Raw genomic sequence first — 19,695 nt, forward strand, 5'->3', positions numbered from 1 at the left:
AAATTTACCACTTATATACAAGAATGCATATTTGAAAATACAAAAGCATGCATTATATAGTAGATTATATCCTATAAAATAAATCAGGAAATTTGAGCGATCTGTAATGACGACAGGGGAGCAGGCGTAGGCACGAGCATAGCGCATGGCGAGAGAGTGGGAGTGGGCACGCCACACGTGGCAATAGAGATCGATACTAAAACCCTATTCTATGAGTTACGGTAAGAAGTACGATTTAGGTGAGTTTAAGACTAAGACGATAAAAGGCAAGCGATTCAGCTATTAGGTGAGCTTCCGACCACCAAAAATCTTAATTAGGCTTAAAAAAAAAGCCTATTGAGTCTCGGCTCGTTAGATTCATAAACAGCTTGCAAGCTAGGGTAATTTGCCCTAAGTTCTTAATAAAGTCTAATTTTGAGAGAATTGAAATTGCAATTTGAGAAAAAACATAGCAAAAAAACCGAAAATTATGCGAGCAAAAACGCTCGTCCCGTCCGTCTCCTGCTGACGCCTTATCCCCCGCGGCGAAACAAGCAAAACCCGCCCCAGCCTTTCGAATTATGGCAGCCGCGGCCGGAGCTGCATCGGCCGCCGCTGCACCAGCCACCAGTCAAGACCCCATGAACGCGCTCCGAGCTGCCGCCCTCCGCCGCTCCGCGCCGCACTGGTGCGCTGCCGCTGCCGCTGCCGCCTCCTTCTTTTCCCCGCCCTTCCGACCCCGCCGCTGCCGCTTCCGCCGCGCGCCCGCTCCCGTAGCAGCCGCGCGTACCCCGAGGTCCCGCGCGAGTGCCAAGGCCCGGGCGAAGCTCCTGGCGGAGGCGGAGCCTAGGGACCCCTGGCTCGCCTCCCTCTCGCTGCTCCCGACCGACGATGGCGCCGCCGCCGCCGCCGCCGCCGCCGCCGCCCCCACTGGGTGGGCGATTGGGGTGGATCCTGACACTGGAGGCGCTATAGCCGTCCTTTCGCCTGACGGCTCCTCTCAGGTTCGGCCGGCTGCCGTGCTCGGATCGGGCTAGCATTTTGTGTGTACAGCGCAAGCGTGGTTGAGCAAAAGCATTTCAATCCTGCAGGTGTTTGACAACCCGTTTGTGCACATTGTGGTCTCGGAGGTCATCCGGAAGCGCCTGGACACAAAGTCCATCATCCAACTGCTACGCGGCCTCAAAGCGCCTCCTGGTAATTGAACTTAGAAGCACTCGTAATGCCACTATGGTCACTCATATACTCAATAATCAATAGTTATAGTGGATTAATGATCACATTCTTCTTTATACATGTTACTATATGAAAACACAGAGCTGTATTCTGATTATGGTACTTCTCTGCCATTTTGAAGGAACTACGGCATACATTGAGAAGTCAAGTCCATTTCCAACTGATGGAAAGCTGGTCCGTCTCTTGTCCTCCCCAAAGAGCATGTACTCTGCACATAAATGTTCTTGTTTTCAAGATTGTTGTAATTAGTAAATTGATGTTCTCTGAATCAATTCTTGGAGAAGTTATGCCGTTGGTTAACGCCTATGAGAGTAGTTTGAGGATTATTCTGTTCTATTATGTCTTATTACTGTCCTGGTGTATATACTTGGTGCAACAGACTGATAGCTTATAGCACTGTCCTTGGTCTTGCGTATCTCATGTTTCTGGGGTGATTCTTGCATAGTTTTATTGAATATGGAATCTAGTAACGCTGGTGAATACTTAAATTTCATGTGTTGCATGTTGTAACAGAATGTTTGTTAATAAATCATACAGGGATGGTGGAGCACGGGTTTTTCATATGGCTTGTGGATTGCTTCTCTGGTGTCATCTGGGTTTTCAGTTGTTCCAGTTGCATCGCAAACATGGAAGGCTTACTTTGGGCTATCTCGAAGTGAATCACCAAAGGTTTGTGACTCTTGTTACGTGGAACATAAAGTGGCTTTATGCCTCTCATTTACAAATTGTGGTAGAAAGTTCGTTTGTTTTTCTAATTATAACTTGTGATTAATGCCGAAACTCCAACAAGGTATCCTTCCATTGCTATTTTGATTGATGTCAGTAAGGTTGTGCAGTAAATGTCTACTTGAACCAATAAAGATATGTGGTAAATGAATGAATAAACCTGGTTGTGGGATAACTAAAACTTTGAGAAAAAATGAATGGGTTTTATTAATTTTGAATGGTTTAGCATGGAAGAGTTTGGGTTGGAATGGGTTTTAGAAGCCATTGGATTAGATTTGAGGTGTAGGATCCAAGCTGAAGGCAGTAATAAATCAAATTTATGTACAACCCATTGGTTGCTGCAGTGACATACATTGATGTCAGACACAGCAAATAAAATTTTGTAAGTCATTTGACTTTGCTCTACTTAATAATATCTGAGACATTTTTGCCCCTACATCTCAAATGTTTACTTGTTGCCAGCATTGATCTGATGTTCTACTAATTCCAGATCTAACATAGTTCTGTTATGTTTGTACTATATAATTTCTTGCAGGATGATAGCAGGCAAGCTGCATCAATCTTGTTCCCTGACAAGGTTCTATCCCTGAAGTTGAAAAAACATCACGGTATGCATCTTACTAATGTGCAAGAGTAACTGCCTATCTTCCAGTAGTTTTGACACCTGCCAATATAATTTTTAGCTTCTCTCTTTTCTGTTTATGCTAGTTCTACCTGACCAGTTGGAAGAAAGTAAGAAACTTGACATAAACAGGCGGTTTAAATGTTGCCTTTCTGTATGCTGCCTGTCTTGCAAGGTGCACTGACAAAATAAAATCAAACCACAACTGGTCTGATTTGCAGTGCGCATTAGCTAGTATTTGCAGCAAAGTGGTAGGGTTGTGTACTGTGTCAATTTATGCACCACACAGATGAGTTATATAAGCTTTTTACTACTGGCTAGCTTATTTAGCTTGATACATTTTACTCAAGGACTCGTCGACAGAGTAGATGGCAATATACTTGTATAGTTCAACTGAGGTTGGTGATGTGTTTGTCATTCTTATGTAGGCCGAGCTGAGGCCCTTCTGTTAGCGGCCTACGGGAAAGGCCTTATGCTACCATCAGGGAAGTTCAGCAAAACCCCAACTTGACATTGATGGTAGTTGCCGATTGACTTGTCAATTTTATATATTGACGTTACTGCAAATAATTTGGTTCGCGTAGGAGGTTTCATCAAGCACATAATGTATCAAGTCAGCAAAACTGGAACATAGATCATGCCTGCCCCATTTGGCTTTCTTGGAATGCAAGAGATGTACCACTGTGCTTTGAGTGTTATCAGGCTAGTGTAGATGAGACACCAATGTTGTAAACATGTACCAATTCGAAGTGGTCACTTCTCGTTTCGTTAGCTTGATATGGCTGGCAATCTTGCACTTATTTTGCTAGATGAACAAAGGTAGCAATTTGGCACCTTAATGTATGTCACAGTCAGGGTAGCACTTCTCTGCTTATTTGTTGTCATCTTGGTACTGTCATTTTTACAGCTATTATCTGCAATAGGGGATTTAAGAAACATAGAAATTAGATGCTACTATGATGTAGCATCAACTACTCTTTGCCTCAAAGCTTTGAAGCGCTCGCGGTAACCTTGGTCAGAGCCATCGCTGCCTTGGATCCAGACTGGCGTCCCAGGTGCTTGCAGATGAACTCGCCGGCTGCCATCACCTTGCCCAGGTCGACGCCCGTCCTGATTCCCAGCCCGTTCAGCATGTACACAACATCCTCGGTTGCCACATTGCCCGATGCGCCCTTTGCGTATGGGCAGCCGCCAAGGCCGGCGACGGAGGAGTCCACGACGCTAACACCCATCTGATTAAGCAGAGAGCATGTGATCACAGAGTCATTTTTGTTTGTGTAGTGTTTTGCTCGGTGCCTCAGAGCATTGTTACCTGGAGAGAGATGAGGATATTTGAGAGAGATTGGCCGTAGGTATCGTGGAAGTGGACCGCAAGCTTCTCCACAGGAACGACGGAGGTAACGGCCTCGAGCATTGGGACAACAGTGCCTGGATAGATAGAACAAGATAAAATTGCTCAGATCTTCAAAAGGCTACTGTGGGTCTGTGTTAGCTGGAAAAGGGGAATCAAGATAAATAACTAAACATGATTTGACATAAAACCAAGTTTGGTGTCCACATGAAGTTGGTGGTCTCCTTCGATGTTTTTTCAAGTGATGCTGCTCTAGAAATGAATCTATCTTTAAATTATAGTAGGGGCCAGATTTTTCATTTTTTATTTATATAAGGATTCGCTGAAACAGATTAGCATCGTACCAAAAGAAATCGCTGTTTGTCTGACGACAATATGAAAAAGAATTATGCCATTAAGTATCTCGAAACTCCAGACAGGTCTCTTGTGTGTTTGCTCGACAGGTCTGGGCTGCTGTTCTTGCGAAGGTGGGGATGCAATCCATCTCACATCAGCCTGGATTGGCTTCTTTTTCTAATTGGTGGGGCCGGACGCTCAAGTTGGTCGACAAGCAAAAAAGAAAGGGTCTTAATACCCTCATCATCCTTGTTGCTTGGGAGATTTGGAAGCATCGCAATGCTTGTGTTTTCAATGGGGACTCGCCTAATCTGGCAGGGCTTTTGAGGTTGATTGCTGATGAGGGGGTGATGTGGTGCATGGCTGGAGCGGCAGGGCTCCAAAACTTGTTGGCTGGGTAGCCTAGGACCCTTCCTGGGGTTTGTTAGGATCGTTCTTCCTTTGTGAGTGGTGCGTTTATTTGTTTTTGATTGGCTGTTTTGGCTTTGTATTTGTAATTTTATTCTTCTTCTTTAATGAAATGACACGCAGTTTTCCTGCGCGTTCGAGAAAAAAAACAAATGAAGTAGACTAAGTTCTAGAATTTCCTCAGAAACAAAAACACGGTTGTAAAAGTAGAGTTTAACATCACCTGGCGTACCAACTCCAATAGTATCACCAAGTGAAACCTCATAGCAGCCCATGTCATAAAGCTCCTTGGCAACATAAGCTACGTTTGAAGGTGGTACCGGTCCTTCTACTGGGCATCCAACCACACAAGAAACATACCTACACTCTTGCCAAATAGAGCAACATTATATCAACTTCAGCACTAAAGAACTGCACATGTCCAGCAATCACTAACTATTTCAGTGACCTAGTAGCCACGTGAATACTACAAGCTAACGTGTTCAAACTTAACAAATCAAAACATACAGCAATCACTGCTCCTGTAATAAAAAGATGTCATGCAATTCATCAAAATTTCTTATGATACATCAAAATGTATAACATTGGCCAAGAAACTAGCAAAGGTAGCAAAAACAAAACACAGTCAGCAACGGATGAGCATTGCTGACGACAGGTGCATAGTACAGAGGTAGGAGACTGAGTAATGATTGAAATCATGAGTTACATTAGCTAGCGGGACTGAAGGTGATATAGGGACTGCATGTACCACTGCTGAGCATCACCAGTCATGTGATAGGAGGCAAGCCAAACCTTCTCGTTCTGCGGCGTGCGTTGCCCACGAAAGAATTGAGTACAACAGTTCAACCATGGTAGCGGATCATCCTCACCATTGAAGGTGGGAAAAGTGAGCTTATAGAAGTGAGGAGTGCAGCGGTCATCTGAAGGCAAGAATTTGCCTTTGGGGTTGCTTGAAGTGGCTGAAGTAGCCATACCCAAAGTATTGATGCCCTTCTCCCAATCATCCTGGGCTTCAAGAGTGGTCACCTTCTGTAAGATCTATTCCATCATCTTGGTGAGGTCTGCAATGCTGGAGGTGATATCCCTCATGATGTAGGTGCAGATTGGCGACGGGTGGAGCGGCGGCGGTGCGAGGTAGCGGTGGTGGAGCGGCAATGGTGTATGGCGCGGGAAAACAGCAGCGGTGGCAGCGCAGAAACAGAACAAGGGCAGCAAAGGTGGTGGCGGTGCAGAAACAAGCTGAGGAACAAGAGGTCTCTAGATACCAAATATTAGATAACTTGGTCTCCCTGGCTTCCAGGCTCTAACCAAACTTTAGATTAATTTCTGCTTGCAGATTACACCATAAGGCTCTCTTTATATAGATACCCAAATCTAAACCTATACCGAAACTAACTCTAAACCTATTCCAAATCCAACTCTAAACCTACTCCAATTTATACTGGCTTACAGATAGAATAGAACTCTAGTCCTGAAATCAATTATTCCGAATCTTACAAGGAAATTAATTATGCCGAAACCTAATAGGAAACTAATTCTTTTCTTCCCCTAATGCTTTTCTGCGCCTTTGGTTCAACCAGACAACCAGAATGGGTGACACACTAAGCATGGGTCTCCTGCCGGCCAACTAACTGGATACCAATGTCAATGTGTCTCTTCCAAGCAAGTGATAGTTCTATCAGCCAGTTCGACCTCAGGTTAGTATTTGGTTTACATAATGAGTAGCATGCAGTATTTTGCAGTAATCAATTTATTAAAAATCTGGTAATTGTATTACCAGTCAGAAAACAATAAATTGTACGCACTAGCTAGTGAGCCAATCCTAAAAGTAACCAGTATGTTGATTGCAAATTGAATAGAATAAATAAAATCCCTGGAGTTTATTTACCTTATACAAACACATCCTAGATTTTGCAAATGTGGATAATTAAACTTGATGTTGCAAAAGTGAACGAACTCACCCTCGGACAGGAATCTCTTGCTTTTTTGCAGCAAGAGCAACATCATTATAGCGACCAAGGCTCTCTTTGATGGTGCAGTTTATGTTTGACTTGGAAAATCCTTCAGAAGCTGACGCAAATACTGCAATTTCTTTTGCACCTGCTGCAACAGCTGCCTCAAATCCCTGATGAGTGATGACCAATGGAATGAACGAGATATTGAATGAGATAAACGTACAATATGTAATAAAACATACAAATTGTAATAAAAGACCATCTGAATCAACACAGTTCACCTTAAGGTTTGGGGTCAATACAGGAAGGCGTACACCCTCAATATTCCGAACTGCTTCCATGACATCTTTTGCATCAGCTAGCTACAATAACAAACATCATATTGTTGAGAAACTGAATGGTAAAGACATGACAGGCAGTAAATTAACGGATGAGCAAAAGAAAGGTAATTTTAATGAAATAAGGGCCGGGTAGAACTTAGAAGAACTTAAGAAGCTGGCAAGAAAAATACATAAAAAACTACAAAGTTCGAAAATATGAAAAGGATGGTTAACCAAGTCTAGCGGAGTATTATCCAGCAATCCACTTCCATCCTTTTATGTGACATTGGACATGTATCACAAACTAGTATGCCAGAAACTTAACTGCGAGTGTTCTTTTCATAGTGCAGTGAAACTATTTGTTCATTTTCAGAACATATAGTGCCAGAAACTTAATGTCAAACTCAAACTATTCTTATTTTCAGAACAAATACAGAGCTTGTGTCATCTTTGCTACATTTCCTCTATTTAGTTAGTTCCTTGAAAAGTATGCAAGAGTCTGCAAGTCTAACTTACTGGGTGTTGGACACTCAAATTCATCTCAGTGTACTGTGCCCAGACAACAGGAACAATATCCAACAATGCAATATAAACAGAATCAAATCAAACTGGTGAAGTTATTTATCAATGAACCTTTGCAACAGACAATTGTTTGAACAAATGATTACTGTATTAGAGGAATATTTGTTCTGAAGAAACAAAGATCTAGAGGTTCTGTGGATCCACTGCACCAACTGTTTTCCCGGTCATGGCTTACACATTGTTAGGAATAGCAACTTGTATTCACTGGAGGCCCTAAGCTATTATATTTATACATGTACAGGTGGCAATATGTAAGAAACTCTTTATAGACTAAGCGGTGCAATATATATATCTAACATCTCTCTCAAACTCATAGGGGATCAACCACACTGAGTTTGGAGAGATAGAACATATGTTGAGTTGTACTCTGTGCCTTTGTAAAGAAATCAGCGAACTGAAGCTCGAAAAGAACATACTGAAGAGCAATCACCTCATCCTGTACACGTGTCCGTGTGTAAGAAGCATCAATACCAATATGCATAGTGAGCTCATGCTTTACCGGATCTCGAGCAATACTGATAGCACTTGTACTGTCCGAGTAAAGAGGAGTAGATGCAGGAGAAGAAACACCAAAATCCTCAAGTAACCGTCGTAACCAAGCTCTGTTGTCAATAGTGCTATGGCCCGTAACTCAGCCTCTGCACTAGAACGAGAAATTGCAGTCTATTTTTTAGTCTTCTATGCAATGAGAGAACCACTAAGGAAAACACAGTAAACAGAAATATATCGAGGATCAGAAGGATCGCTAGTCCAAGTAGCATCAGAATAAGCACAAAATTGTAGAGAGCTAGAGCGTGGAAAGAAGAGACAACGAGAGATAGTCCCACGAAGATAGCGCAAAACACGTAAGAGATGACTATAGTGGAGCTGAATAGGAGCGGAAACAAACTGATTGATGATGTGCGCTACATGAGAAATGTTAGAACGAGTGACACCAAGGTAAACAAGACTCCCAACTAGATGACAGTAGCGAGTGGGGTCCGCAAGAGGCTCACCATCAGTGGACCGAAGGTTAAGATTAAGCTCCATAGGAGTCTCAACAGTACGTTCATCAATGAGAGAAACACGATGAAGAAGATCCTGAATATACTTCTCTTGGGACAGAAAGAAACCCTTAAAGGTGGAAGAAATCTCAATGCCAAGAAAGTAGCGAAGAGGACTAAAATCGGACATAAGAAACTGGTCATTGAGACGAGTCTTCACAAAGACAATATACTTAGAATCATCTTATGTAATGATCATATCATCAGCATACAAGAGAATAAGAGTCTGACTACGAGCTCCAGGGAAGGCAAACAAGGAACATCGCCACATAGAACACCCCAAAGACGAAGACCGCGCATGCGAACGCGCATATGCTGCACGAAGTCCTGATAGTTGGCACCATCAAAGATCACTAAGCACTGAAGAACTGAAATAGTGCTCGACGACATCTTGAAGAGGTGACGAACGATGGCGAAAACGCAAAGGAGAGCGGCGGTCGACAGCAAGAACGTGAAGGTAGCGGCGAGCAATAGCGAGAGCGTGACAAGCGAAGGTGAGAGCGCAAAGGGGAGTGGCAGTCGACGGCAAGAGAGCAAAGATAGCAGCAAGCTGCTGCAATGTTTTTTTTTTTTTTTTGCTTTTTGCCTTTCGCTTTTCATCGAGTCAAAACCAACTCAACCAAGTCAACCTGAATCGGACTCGGTCCAATGGAGAGGGACGGAGGGAGGGGCGGGCACCAGAGTCCGGACCGGCGGCGCCAGAGACTAGACTGGTGGCATGCAAGACAGGGCGACGCACCGGAGCGCCGTTGGATGGGGCGGTGCCGGGCAGAGGCGGGGCGACGCCGGAAGGAGGCGCTAAATCCAAGCGAGAGGCGGGCGCACCGGCCAGAGCAGGCTCGAATCCGAGCGCAGGCGGGGGGATTTGGCCGAGCAGCGCGTCAGAGAGGTGTCAGCTAGCGACAAACTGAGGCGTCAAGCAGCGGCCGATCGACGAGGAGGAAGCCAACGAGAGGCAGCGGTGAGGTGGGGGAAGAACGCCGACGAGGAGGAAGCTGACGAGTCGGATAAAACCGTCAGGAGGGGTGAATTAGATCTAGGTTGGACGAGTTACTGCGATCTAAAAGAAACCTAGCTCTAATACTATTAGGAATAGCAACTTGTATTTCCTGGAGGCTATGAACCAGTATATATACGCATATACAGATGACAATATGCAAGCAACCCCTTATAGACTAGGAATGTTACATAGTGCAATATATATATCTAACACACATCACACGTTCCACTGAACCTTTAGATAGTGGTACAATCCTGCCAAGGATCCACATATTCCTAGACTTACTATCATATTGCAGCAATCTTCTGGTGAAACTGAAATGACATCAGTTTTGTATTACTAACAAATTTCCATGATGGTCAAGCTCCAATCAAGGAGTAAGGTTATGTGCCCACTCATATCGACAAAGTAAAAGACTCAGAACTTATCCAAATGATTGTTCTGAATGTGCACAATCTCACCATTTTTCCACTTTCAATTCGTAAAATACAAATACTTTACTACTTGTATTTAGGGGGGAAACTTTACTACTATGGAAGAGATATATGAAAGTATTATAATATCTTGGCACAAGAGAATCATGTTGACGATGAACGGGCTAATGAAGCATTTATTGTTTTACAACTATGTAGTACTGTACAACATATCTAGCAACAAATATATCAAAAGGATGACTAAAAAGACTTGGTCCTTCTGTATTCATGGAAATCAATTATATATTGAAGAAAAAAACAAGTTATGAATGGGGATCCTGATCAATTTGTATGTGAGATGCAGAAGAAACAAATGGCTAATTTGTGCAAACCCCAGATCTTGTATAAAGAATTTTACCTGTGGTACCCATTTTGGAGATACAAAACTGGTTGCCTCAACAACAGATAATCCAGAGGTGGCCAGTCTTCGTATGAGCTCGATCTTTACAGGTGTTGGTACAGTGTCTTTTTCATTTTGTAGTCCATCTCGTGGCCCAACCTCCACAATTTTTACACTCCTAGGCAGATCATACATAATCTGGAAACATGGCATTAACATATCAAGTTGACACGCACTTGTATTTTGAATTTCTACAACGATCATTGAAATGTATATGGTAAACATATCAAGTTGTTTCGTAAGTATCTTAAAACATAGTCAAATGATCTCGGTAGTCTATAAGACCGGTAAGCAAACCACTATAGGCACAGATACCTCTACACACCTTGCTTCCACTCCATCTCCTCTCTGGATCAGAAGAAGATGAAAAATATCTGTAACTTTGTTGATTCTGTAAGGAATAACTTGCTCCAAAAACATGACTGCTCACACCACCAGACACGTTGCCCCAATATGGCACCGGCTGCCTTTGATATGCGAGTCTACTCAAGGGATAATCTTCCCTATCATAAACAAAAGGTAAAAGTTTAGCTCAAGGAAATAATTATGAGGGATGAACTGTTTCGATTTCTCAGAAATTACGGTGCATTTCATTCCTGCAGGAAGTGGGTTAGAAATTCAGCAATGATTGGAAAACTGATTCCTCGAAAGGGAACTAATCAATCCAGCTAGTCAGATCAGTTGATAACACTTGAGGCAACTGGTCACGAGATCAATCAATGCCACTATCCCAATCTCAGCTTGCGGGTCTGAATTCTGATGCTCACCTTGAATCGCCGGACGAACTGCAAGGCAGCGCCGCGTCGGTCGCGCCACTCCCCGTCTCGCCGAACCCTGCGCCGGGCCGTGCGTCGCCGCCAGCGGGAGGAGCCCGCATCCCGGAGCCCTTCACGGTGGCGCTTGCCGCCGCCAACGCGGAGGCAGCAGCAGGCGAGCAGGCTTGCGGGGAAGCGGGTGGAGATAGCGACGACGCGAGCCTAGCAGACCAGACCCTGGACGCCGCCAGCATCGTGCCCGTGCCACGCCGCGCGGAGCAGTGCGGGCTCAGCTGAACACTGGGCGCCTCTCTCGCGCGAGTTCGGGTGGAAGAAGCAAGTCTGCACCTTCTCGCTCTCTCCCCCCCAAAAAAAAAGGAAAAAAGAAAAAGCACGTGCCTTCATCCCATGACGTGGAATCTAAATCTAGCTGGACAAGATAAGAAGATATCGAAACCCTTCACAATTTTGTTGCTAGTCCATCCAAATCCAAACCTAGCCTCGTGTTTCTTTATTGGCATCGGCTCTTTAGCTGTTGCTTCTTGTGCTCCGGCAGACCAGCACAGGTGCGGCCGAGCTAGCCAAGAGCTGCCGATTGAGTGGAGTGCTTGCTTAGATTATTTCTGAGAGGATATTTGTATGGATAAAAAAATTCAAATTTGTATGAATAATTGCTATTTATTTATGTATTTTTGTTTTTTAAGTCTGATTCAGTAAAATAAAATATCAAACACGTGAAATACCATTTGAAATAGGGCAAAAGAAATTAAGACTCAGGTGTCCAAATAAAATGCTTGTCGCGGATCCTTCGTAAATTGTAGGTTGCAATTTCTCATAGTAAGTGCCAACTATTACTTTGCTCCTTCCAGCTCTGAAGACTAGTCCTATCGCTCCGCGATTCGCGTTATTGTGGGATTCAATATCTTATTTGGATCCAATTCTCAATACTGTAGCCTCCGGTAAGTAATTGCTTGTGACTGTTGATCGGGACTTGACGAGGTCTTGTACTTTAATCACTATTTTTACTAGAATATATTTAGAAATCTAATAAATTTATAAGATTATGAAATGATTTTTTTTTCAAGTTAAATCTATGCATAAGATTTCATATTTCCAAACTAAATAGTTTGGAAGATTCAAAATTTTGATCGGATCTTGTTCAAAGCAAGTATTCGTGACTACATGGAGTATTTGTCAAATCTCAACAAAGGAGAACGCCGATTGATCCGTCAAGGTATATTCAAGCATCGAACAAAGCGACCAACTGCGCAAGGTGAGGATTCTACAGGCCCCAAAGTTCGTCTGAAAACACCCAAAAAGGAAGGCAATCTGAGAATGTACATCCTATACACCACATCATGAACCTTTCTCGGCAGTTTAACTCCCCTCGGGAAAAAAGAAAATGTATTTTGAATATCCTTTTTCTTTCTCTCAGCATGTGTTCCGTGTTATCCTGTGAACTCTGATCATGTGTACAAGAAGTGTTGCAAGAATCCATACAACTACGGAAGAAGCAACCCATTTGCACCGAGCATGTGGAAAATATGTATCCAAGTATCAAACGCCAAGGACAACTGCATTCCTGCCAGCACCCACCTGGACATTGCAAAAGGGGCACAGCTGCTCAGCAAAGCTCCTTTGTACTCTCAACTTCAAGGTACGCCGTAAGATGGAGGGCGATGTCTTCATGTATCTTCTGTAGCAAAATGCCAAATCCTATCATAACTAGCAAGAAATACTTAGGACACAAAGATATGATTCCTACAAAGAATGCATGCATATTTTGTCAATTCTTAGTTGGAAGCATACAGCCTTTCTTATTTTGCATTGGTGATGGACTTGTTATCAAGAAAATAAACAAAAATTCAAGGCAGCCAAGCCTTTGTCAGTATTGCAGTGCCACTGAATGTATGGTCATTCGGTACATATCCAATATATATGCTTTAAATTTTAAGTAGACGCATCAGCAGCAGACAGGTATGTGTTCCCTGATATTTGGTTCAACTCCTTTTCCATAACAGAGCTTCCCTGGTACTTCCTCTCTCCTCCATTCTTTTTTGTTCATCAATCAAACAGGTGTTCAACAGGAAGAAAATTGTCCAAATATTTAGATTTCACAAATTTAAAGTTGGTGATGATTTCATAAATATCAGCAAACAGCACAAGTTCAGCATGCTAAGATTTTTTATATTTTAATGAGAAATGAGGTAATATGTGCAAAAAATGCAAGATACTGATATTTCCATATGCATTTGCAATGTGTTGCATATGAGCCAACAGTGCGGTCCCATGTGCATAGATTTTGATATTTTTCATACGCAATGAGTTAAAATATGAGCAAATAGTGCAAGTTCCATATGCAAAAATTTTGGTACCTCTAGATAGATGGTTTTACTCCCCAGAATCAGAGTCATCATCAGCATATACAGGAGCAGACTTTCTAGGCAAGAATTCTTCATTAGGACAAATATCTGCAAATAACTGCAATACAAGAACCATAAAACAAATTCATCAGGTGGAGGACTAATTATATTCCATGTGATTTAACATGTCAATATATTATGCTGGCCAAAGCTAGTGATGTAAATGAAGCGTCAACTATTCTAAAGCTATCTCAAACACAGTGTACTAGACTACTAGTGACGCACATTCGGGAGAACAGTTGATCACTTGATGGTTACAATAACGGAAAAAATTTGCACCAGGACTACATGTATACAAAAGTTGCTCCTTCAATGCGAAAGAAGGTAAAAATAAACCATCTGATACTGACACGAACAATTCTGACTTCTGAAAGATCCACAATTAGCTGTTTCTGACCTACTTTCTCATGTACGTGCAGCATTAAAAAGAAAATGCAACATCACAGGATGCAATACCTTTTTTGTTGATTCCAGTATATTTCTGTAGTCCAGATTTTCATCAGGCATGGGGCACGACAATAAAGAACTAGATGTTCCCTGATAGTGCAAGACAGGACAGCGAATGTTTTTAATAAAGAAACTTATATATGTACACTGAACAAGTGAACAGCAAATGTGTTTACCAGTACTGAGACTAACATGAATGCAGTCCATATTGATAATAAAAAGAGAATGCACCTGTGTAATCTCTTGAACATATACACAGCTCCAAATTAGTGTTGGCTTCACATCCTCATTGTTTTCGCTAGTTGTCTCCAGGTGGCCTTCCGAACCATCTGAAGCCTGATGGCTGAAAAGAACATGTATTGCTTTTTCTATGCATTGCTTTCCAGCAGAGGCATCAGCACAGGGAGAAGACAGATATGCCATAAACCTGCAAGTGAGATTGGCTAGTGAGGTAAGTTAATCGCCTACATTATATGGTAATTTCGAACACAATGATTCCTGGGGGTAGACATAGCAAGTGCATGCTAAAACTGCGAGTGTTGCATTATATGATGATAAGATAAATAACTTACATTCCAGGAGGGCATACTGCTAGATTGCTGCTCAACTGAAGAACCCGAACAGCTGCAACCTGCTGCTCTTCTAGTGCTAAATGAGGGCAGAAATTATGTCAAAGAAGAGAACCATAGCACCATAATGGCTACATCAACGAGACCCAGCATAAACACTCGTAAAGGAATAGCAGTTCTTACATTTTGGTGGGAAAACAACCAGAACATTTGATGAATCCTGTTTCACGGACTTGCTAATTATGCATATTCCCCTTGCAACTTTTCTTGGCAAGTTTGAGTCTGAACCATCACATGGCATATCCAAGGTAGGAATTTTGTATGACGGGTCAAGTATCAACTGCTGGCACAAAATATCCTGGCCTGATGCCAATCTGGCACCTACAAAATGCTTCTTGTCCTGATCAAGAGAATATAAACCATTTCAACTTATTAATGTAGAAATTGTAAAAAATAAAGAATTGGTAGCTCAGATCCACAAGTAAAGCATGCATGCATTGCCACAGTAAAATAAATAATGGAAACCACCGCTGATCTATATTAATGTAACATCCGAGTATAGCTCAATTGTTAACGCACACATGGAAATAGAAGCTATCCATGAAAAGATGTCTCAAATAAGGAAGAAATTCAAAAGGATCCAGTGTGTGATTGACTACATCAGACACAAATAGTTGCAGGAACATGGCCAGCATAGAACATAGTTTTTTGTCATACCTCAACCTCATCCATAAGAAGTGCAGCCACTGGCATCCGCAGCACCTGAACAGCAAAAGATATAGCTAAGCCTAAGTATGAAAAAATTGGCACAAGTTATTTAAAAGAAGAAGAAATAAAGAAGGCGCAGCAAGACATTCCAGAAGAGAGATGCCAAACCCATGGCCTATCACATCACTAAAACCAAATGCTTGGGTTGCAATCCGATTGCAAGATATCGATTAAGATCATTGGGATAAAAGATGCTACAATCACATGACTATCAAAGAAATAATAACCAAAGCTAGACGGTAAAAATCATTGCCAAATATACTTGTGAAGATCATCTTACATATAGGGCACCCTTAACAGCAGCACATCGGCAGAAAGCTTGAGGTAGCTCACCATGCCCATACATAGGATAAATGAAAGCACCTTCTGCATTAGCAAACCTGGTTTGATAAAAATACAAGCAGATGTAAAATTTTAGCACCGAGGCAAGGTACTTTCAAAATTTACATGTTAGACTACATATATCTCTAGAGCTAAATGAAAGTCAATGATTATTCAACAAGGCATTTACATCACAGAATATATGGCTTTCCAAAGTGGAGAAGGAAAGGTTCAAGCAAGCTAACTGACCTCCCAATGGATGAAGAGTACAGAGCAATGGTCTGGATTCCCTCTCTCGTCGTCAGCAATTTCTCACAAGAGTCAGCGCCATCTTGGTCATAATCTGCCATCGCAATTGCATATAACACAACCCTGTAAACAAGGCGCAGAGACCACTCTTAGTCACATTACTAAAAATAGAGGTATTAGCTGACAAGTCTAGAACAGACATACGCTCTCATCTTGGGTGAAAGCTGCTGCTTCTTGAGGTACTCGATGAAGGGGAGGTCCAGGTCCTCCTCGGTTATCTTAGCAGAAGCATCGCCCTCTAACGCCTCATCGCCAGAAGATGAGGCAGCAATGTGCGCCTGCACAAGCTTGAAGAACCTGAACAGGACGTTCTTCTCCTTAAGCTTGAGGGTGGCGTCCTTGAAGATGGCCTGCCGCGAGTCCGGCACCGGGTAGAGACAGCCCTCCCAGTAGAGGAGGCTTCCCCCCTCCACGCTCTTGAATTCCACATGGTGGCTGCCCCCCGATCTCAGGAGAAGGTCCACGGCCTCGTCGGCGCAGTATAGCACCCTGGGGCCGACCAGGTCGACCGTAAAGCGCCTCGACCGCTCCGGTGCCGCCCCCGAGGTCTCGACCTCGGAGTAGATGCTGCGGCGGTGGAGATCGACGACGGTGTGCGAACCGGAGGAGGCGGCGGCCGCGGTCGAGGGCGGGGAGGGGGAGAGGAATGAGGGGAGGGAGGGGAGCGGGAGGGAGGAGTAGAGGGAGCCGTAGAACGGGTTGGGGTCTACGTGGAGGACGGTCTTCCCGGCGGCAGCGCAGGCGGCGGCAAGCACGGACTCCGGGAGGCCGGTGCCGCAGATGAGCACGTCGAACGAGGTGGGATCGATGGTGGGGTAGTCGTGCAGGTCTCCGCCGCGGTCCCCGGCGGAGGAGGTGGCGGTGGGATCGTCCGCCATGCTCGCCGGCGAATCTAGGGATCAGCAGAGTGCTGCGCACACGCACCGACGCACACGAGCTCGGACTCAGTCCTATTGAGACGGCCGCTGCCGTGCTCGCTCGCCTGGCAGGACAAGGTGGTCTGCAGAGACCGTGGTGTACTGGACCATACCTATCCGGCCCATCCAGCCCAATAGTCATAAGTCTGTGTCACGTATCGCACACAATGAATGTCACAAGCGTCCAGGCCCACAAATTTTTTATATATTTCTTTTTTTAATTCTGAATTTTGCAAATATATATATACGTCCGTTTTGAAAATTTACACATCTATATACATATTACCATCCAACGGACGATAACATACTTATAGTTTCTACTGTTCATCTCGGGAGCCAACTATACTGGCATAGTTTCTACTGTTCATCTCGCTCCGACACGGAGCCAACAATATGGAATGGCTCTAAAATCCAAGCTGCACAGCTAAAACTGTGCGGGCGCAGTTCGTTCCATCAGAAGAGAATATATGCGACAGGTTCTTGTCGCTGGTTGGACGGACACTAGAAATATAGTTGTGTAAATTTTCAACATGAACGTATATATTTGCAAATTCCAGAATTAAAAAATATATAATTCTCTACAAAGTACAAACCCATCCATCAAGTCGCATATCGGCTTCTGTCTGCGTTCTCTCGACCACGATTGCACAATTGCACGGGCCCATGACTGACCGCTGCTTCGTGCTGATCGTCAGCCTCCGCAAGCCCAAAAGGCCTCCGCAGGTCATTTGCTGTGACCCCTCAGGCCTCAAATTGATGGCAATATGGTATAATAGTCAATAGAGATTGATTTGTTAATTGATTCTTTTCTTTAATGCAATGTCACATTAAAAATATTGTTTCTACAACGTGCTCTGGCGTCAGGAGCTCTGGTATAATAGTCAATAGAGACTTATTTTGCAGTCAATAATTTTCTTTTCTTTAAATTATGTCAGGAGCTCTGGCGTTCACCTAAGAATGGGTTGGTCAGAGTTCGAATACGGACGAGCGTGATGTTTGACAGCACCCTATGGCAACCGAGCAAAAACTCGGTCCCTTTTGCATTCAACAATGTAAGAGTTAATGATTACATCGTGCACACATGTAACTGTGTATGTACATGAGACAAAAGATGCCAATAAGATCAGATAATGCAGTAGAGTCTGCAGAAAAAAAAGTTATATACAAAATATAAGTCTTTTTATACTTCTCCACCATATGCAAAATATAAATCGTTCTATACATTCGAGGCATCTTTTCATACTATTTTCTGTTTTACCTTTACTTAATTGTCCTAGGTAACGAGAAAGAGGGAGAGTGTATAATACTTAAAAGAACTAGTACATCATTAACTGAAAAATAGTATGATTATCTTACTCTTTACTTAATTCTTGTGCCTAAGTCAAAGTGCACTACCCCTCACTCCCTCTCTCTCTCTTAAACGAATGTATGACGGATGCAGTAGCAATCGATCCGCAAATGCATAGGGTCACACGGCTATACCTGCAACCTTCTCTCTCATCTCTTTCTTTATATCCCACTTGCCAACTTCCCTCTTTACGCTTCATCTCGCTCGACACCAACGACGAAGGGATCGAAATCCTCTTACTTTACCATGGTGAAATCATATAGGAATAGTAAAATGTCAGATGGTGAACAACAGCATAACTTCAACTACTGTGGTAAAAGCGTTGCAGCAATTTTGTTAGTTTATTGTACCGATTTTACTGTTCATGGTGCACTGTAGTATAAAATCCGGTTCATCCATTTGCGATCCAACGGTCCACAGCCATTTCGGTGAAGTCAGAGGATCCCGATACACGACGAAGGTGTGTTGTCATATGACAAGCTCCGCTATCAGACCCTGTTTTCTGGTTCCCTTATGCTTCATGTATTAGTCTCTAGATCAGTAGCTGATACTCATAGATTAGAACAGAATAACATCATAGTCATAGTTCAAATAAAACATATTACCTGATTAAAGCCATACATCGGTCTCGAGGCTCAGGATTCCTTACGTCCATGGCCAATCGTTTAATCGAAGGAGAACTCGACAATGAAAAACTCGACAAGCTCAATGCCACTAGCAACTTAAGTGCGGACGTAGCCTTAATCTTCTATGTTTCATCAACATACCCAAAGTCATGCTCAGTTTCTCATCTGAATCCATCAAGCAAGTTTTAGTACGGAAGGTACTTAGCAAGCCCTAATACTACTCAAGAGGTTTAATATATGCTTAAGGGTAAAATCAATGATAAGCTGATAGGGCTTTAGTTTTAAGTAGAAAAAAATAAATATAGTGGGATTAGGTGTAACCCGCAGTTTAAAATCATTGCATAAGAGTCAAATTTAGTCATTAATTAAGGTTGTCGGCCCTGGGGAAGATACGATACATCCCGCCAGTTCCCAAGTTTTAAGCTAGTCAATGAGGGACCAATTTAACGGCTCCATTCTGATGTATATGCAAAAATAGGGCACTTAACCCACCCCGCTAGCACATAGACCAATACATGAGCACATAGCTCAATACTCGGGAACTTAGCCCACTCACGCGTCAAGGAGTACTCACACCATAAAGTTAATCATTGAGTCTGAATTATAGCGGCGTCCTTGACCTTGGCCATAGCTATATGGATAGATTTACACTCTGCAGAGGTTATACAGTTTATCCACAAAATATGCATAGCCTCTCTCCACCATCGTGGTTTAAGTTAGCATAATGAGGTCTCGTACCCACTGATTGTCGCAACGATACCCACCCATGTGACACTAAACT

At 43.1% G+C, this 19,695-nt stretch overlaps 3 protein-coding genes across 6 annotated transcripts; 1 reads left to right on the forward strand and 2 right to left on the reverse strand.

Annotated features, from left to right (window-relative positions):
* Nucleotides 1-473: 473 nt before the first annotated feature.
* On the forward strand, nt 474-3,437 carry LOC133909795 (Holliday junction resolvase MOC1, chloroplastic-like). The gene is made up of 6 exons (XM_062352351.1): nt 474-983; nt 1,071-1,176; nt 1,337-1,389; nt 1,753-1,884; nt 2,477-2,549; nt 2,992-3,437. Exons 1-6 carry the CDS (start codon nt 561-563, stop codon nt 3,072-3,074), a joined length of 870 nt encoding a protein of 289 aa, XP_062208335.1. The 5' UTR covers nt 474-560; the 3' UTR covers nt 3,075-3,437.
* LOC133909783 (uncharacterized) lies at nt 3,405-11,574 on the reverse strand. The gene is made up of 8 exons (XM_062352343.1): nt 11,199-11,574; nt 10,757-10,934; nt 10,390-10,569; nt 6,895-6,975; nt 6,620-6,783; nt 4,882-5,018; nt 3,876-3,991; nt 3,405-3,795 (listed from the first exon to the last, which is right to left on the reverse strand). Exons 1-8 carry the CDS (start codon nt 11,438-11,440, stop codon nt 3,547-3,549), a joined length of 1,347 nt encoding a protein of 448 aa, XP_062208327.1. The 5' UTR covers nt 11,441-11,574; the 3' UTR covers nt 3,405-3,546.
* Nucleotides 11,575-12,505: 931 nt separating this feature from the next.
* LOC133909753 (rab escort protein 1-like) lies at nt 12,506-17,008 on the reverse strand. 4 transcript variants are annotated; one of them, XM_062352332.1, is made up of 10 exons: nt 16,168-17,008; nt 15,964-16,086; nt 15,674-15,773; nt 15,343-15,387; nt 14,809-15,025; nt 14,629-14,704; nt 14,288-14,483; nt 14,066-14,146; nt 13,562-13,667; nt 12,506-12,879 (listed from the first exon to the last, which is right to left on the reverse strand). In XM_062352332.1, the coding sequence occupies exons 1-9, from the start codon at nt 16,899-16,901 to the stop codon at nt 13,578-13,580; spliced, it is 1,662 nt and encodes a 553-aa protein (XP_062208316.1). In that variant the 5' UTR covers nt 16,902-17,008; the 3' UTR covers nt 12,506-12,879; nt 13,562-13,577. The 4 variants fall into 4 exon arrangements, with proteins under 4 accessions (XP_062208316.1, XP_062208296.1, XP_062208304.1 ...); XM_062352312.1 differs by having other exon boundaries at nt 12,506-12,882; XM_062352320.1 differs by having other exon boundaries at nt 12,506-12,902.
* Nucleotides 17,009-19,695: the final 2,687 nt, after the last annotated feature.

This window comes from Phragmites australis, chromosome 1, assembly GCF_958298935.1.
Source record: "Phragmites australis chromosome 1, lpPhrAust1.1, whole genome shotgun sequence".
Taxonomy (NCBI): domain Eukaryota; kingdom Viridiplantae; phylum Streptophyta; class Magnoliopsida; order Poales; family Poaceae; genus Phragmites; species Phragmites australis.

Excerpts from the sequence above, each read along its gene's own strand:
- LOC133909795 (XM_062352351.1), top strand. The coding sequence starts at position 561 with ATGGCAGCCGCGGCCGGAGCTGCATCGGCCGCCGCTGCACCAGCCACC. Across the intron at positions 1,177-1,336 it reads CGGCCTCAAAGCGCCTCCTG|GAACTACGGCATACATTGAG; the intron begins GTAATTGAACTT and ends GCCATTTTGAAG. Across the intron at positions 1,390-1,752 it reads TTCCAACTGATGGAAAGCTG|GGATGGTGGAGCACGGGTTT; the intron begins GTCCGTCTCTTG and ends TAAATCATACAG.
- LOC133909783 (XM_062352343.1), bottom strand. The coding sequence starts at position 11,440 with ATGCTGGCGGCGTCCAGGGTCTGGTCTGCTAGGCTCGCGTCGTCGCTA. Across the intron at positions 10,570-10,756 it reads GGAGATGGAGTGGAAGCAAG|ATTATGTATGATCTGCCTAG; the intron begins GTGTGTAGAGGT and ends CCATGTTTCCAG. Across the intron at positions 3,796-3,875 it reads ATATCCTCATCTCTCTCCAG|ATGGGTGTTAGCGTCGTGGA; the intron begins GTAACAATGCTC and ends CTGCTTAATCAG.
- LOC133909753 (XM_062352332.1), bottom strand. The coding sequence starts at position 16,901 with ATGGCGGACGATCCCACCGCCACCTCCTCCGCCGGGGACCGCGGCGGA. Across the intron at positions 14,484-14,628 it reads GCAGTATGCCCTCCTGGAAT|GTTTATGGCATATCTGTCTT; the intron begins GTAAGTTATTTA and ends TCTCACTTGCAG. Across the intron at positions 14,147-14,287 it reads ATGTTCAAGAGATTACACAG|GGAACATCTAGTTCTTTATT; the intron begins GTGCATTCTCTT and ends TTGCACTATCAG.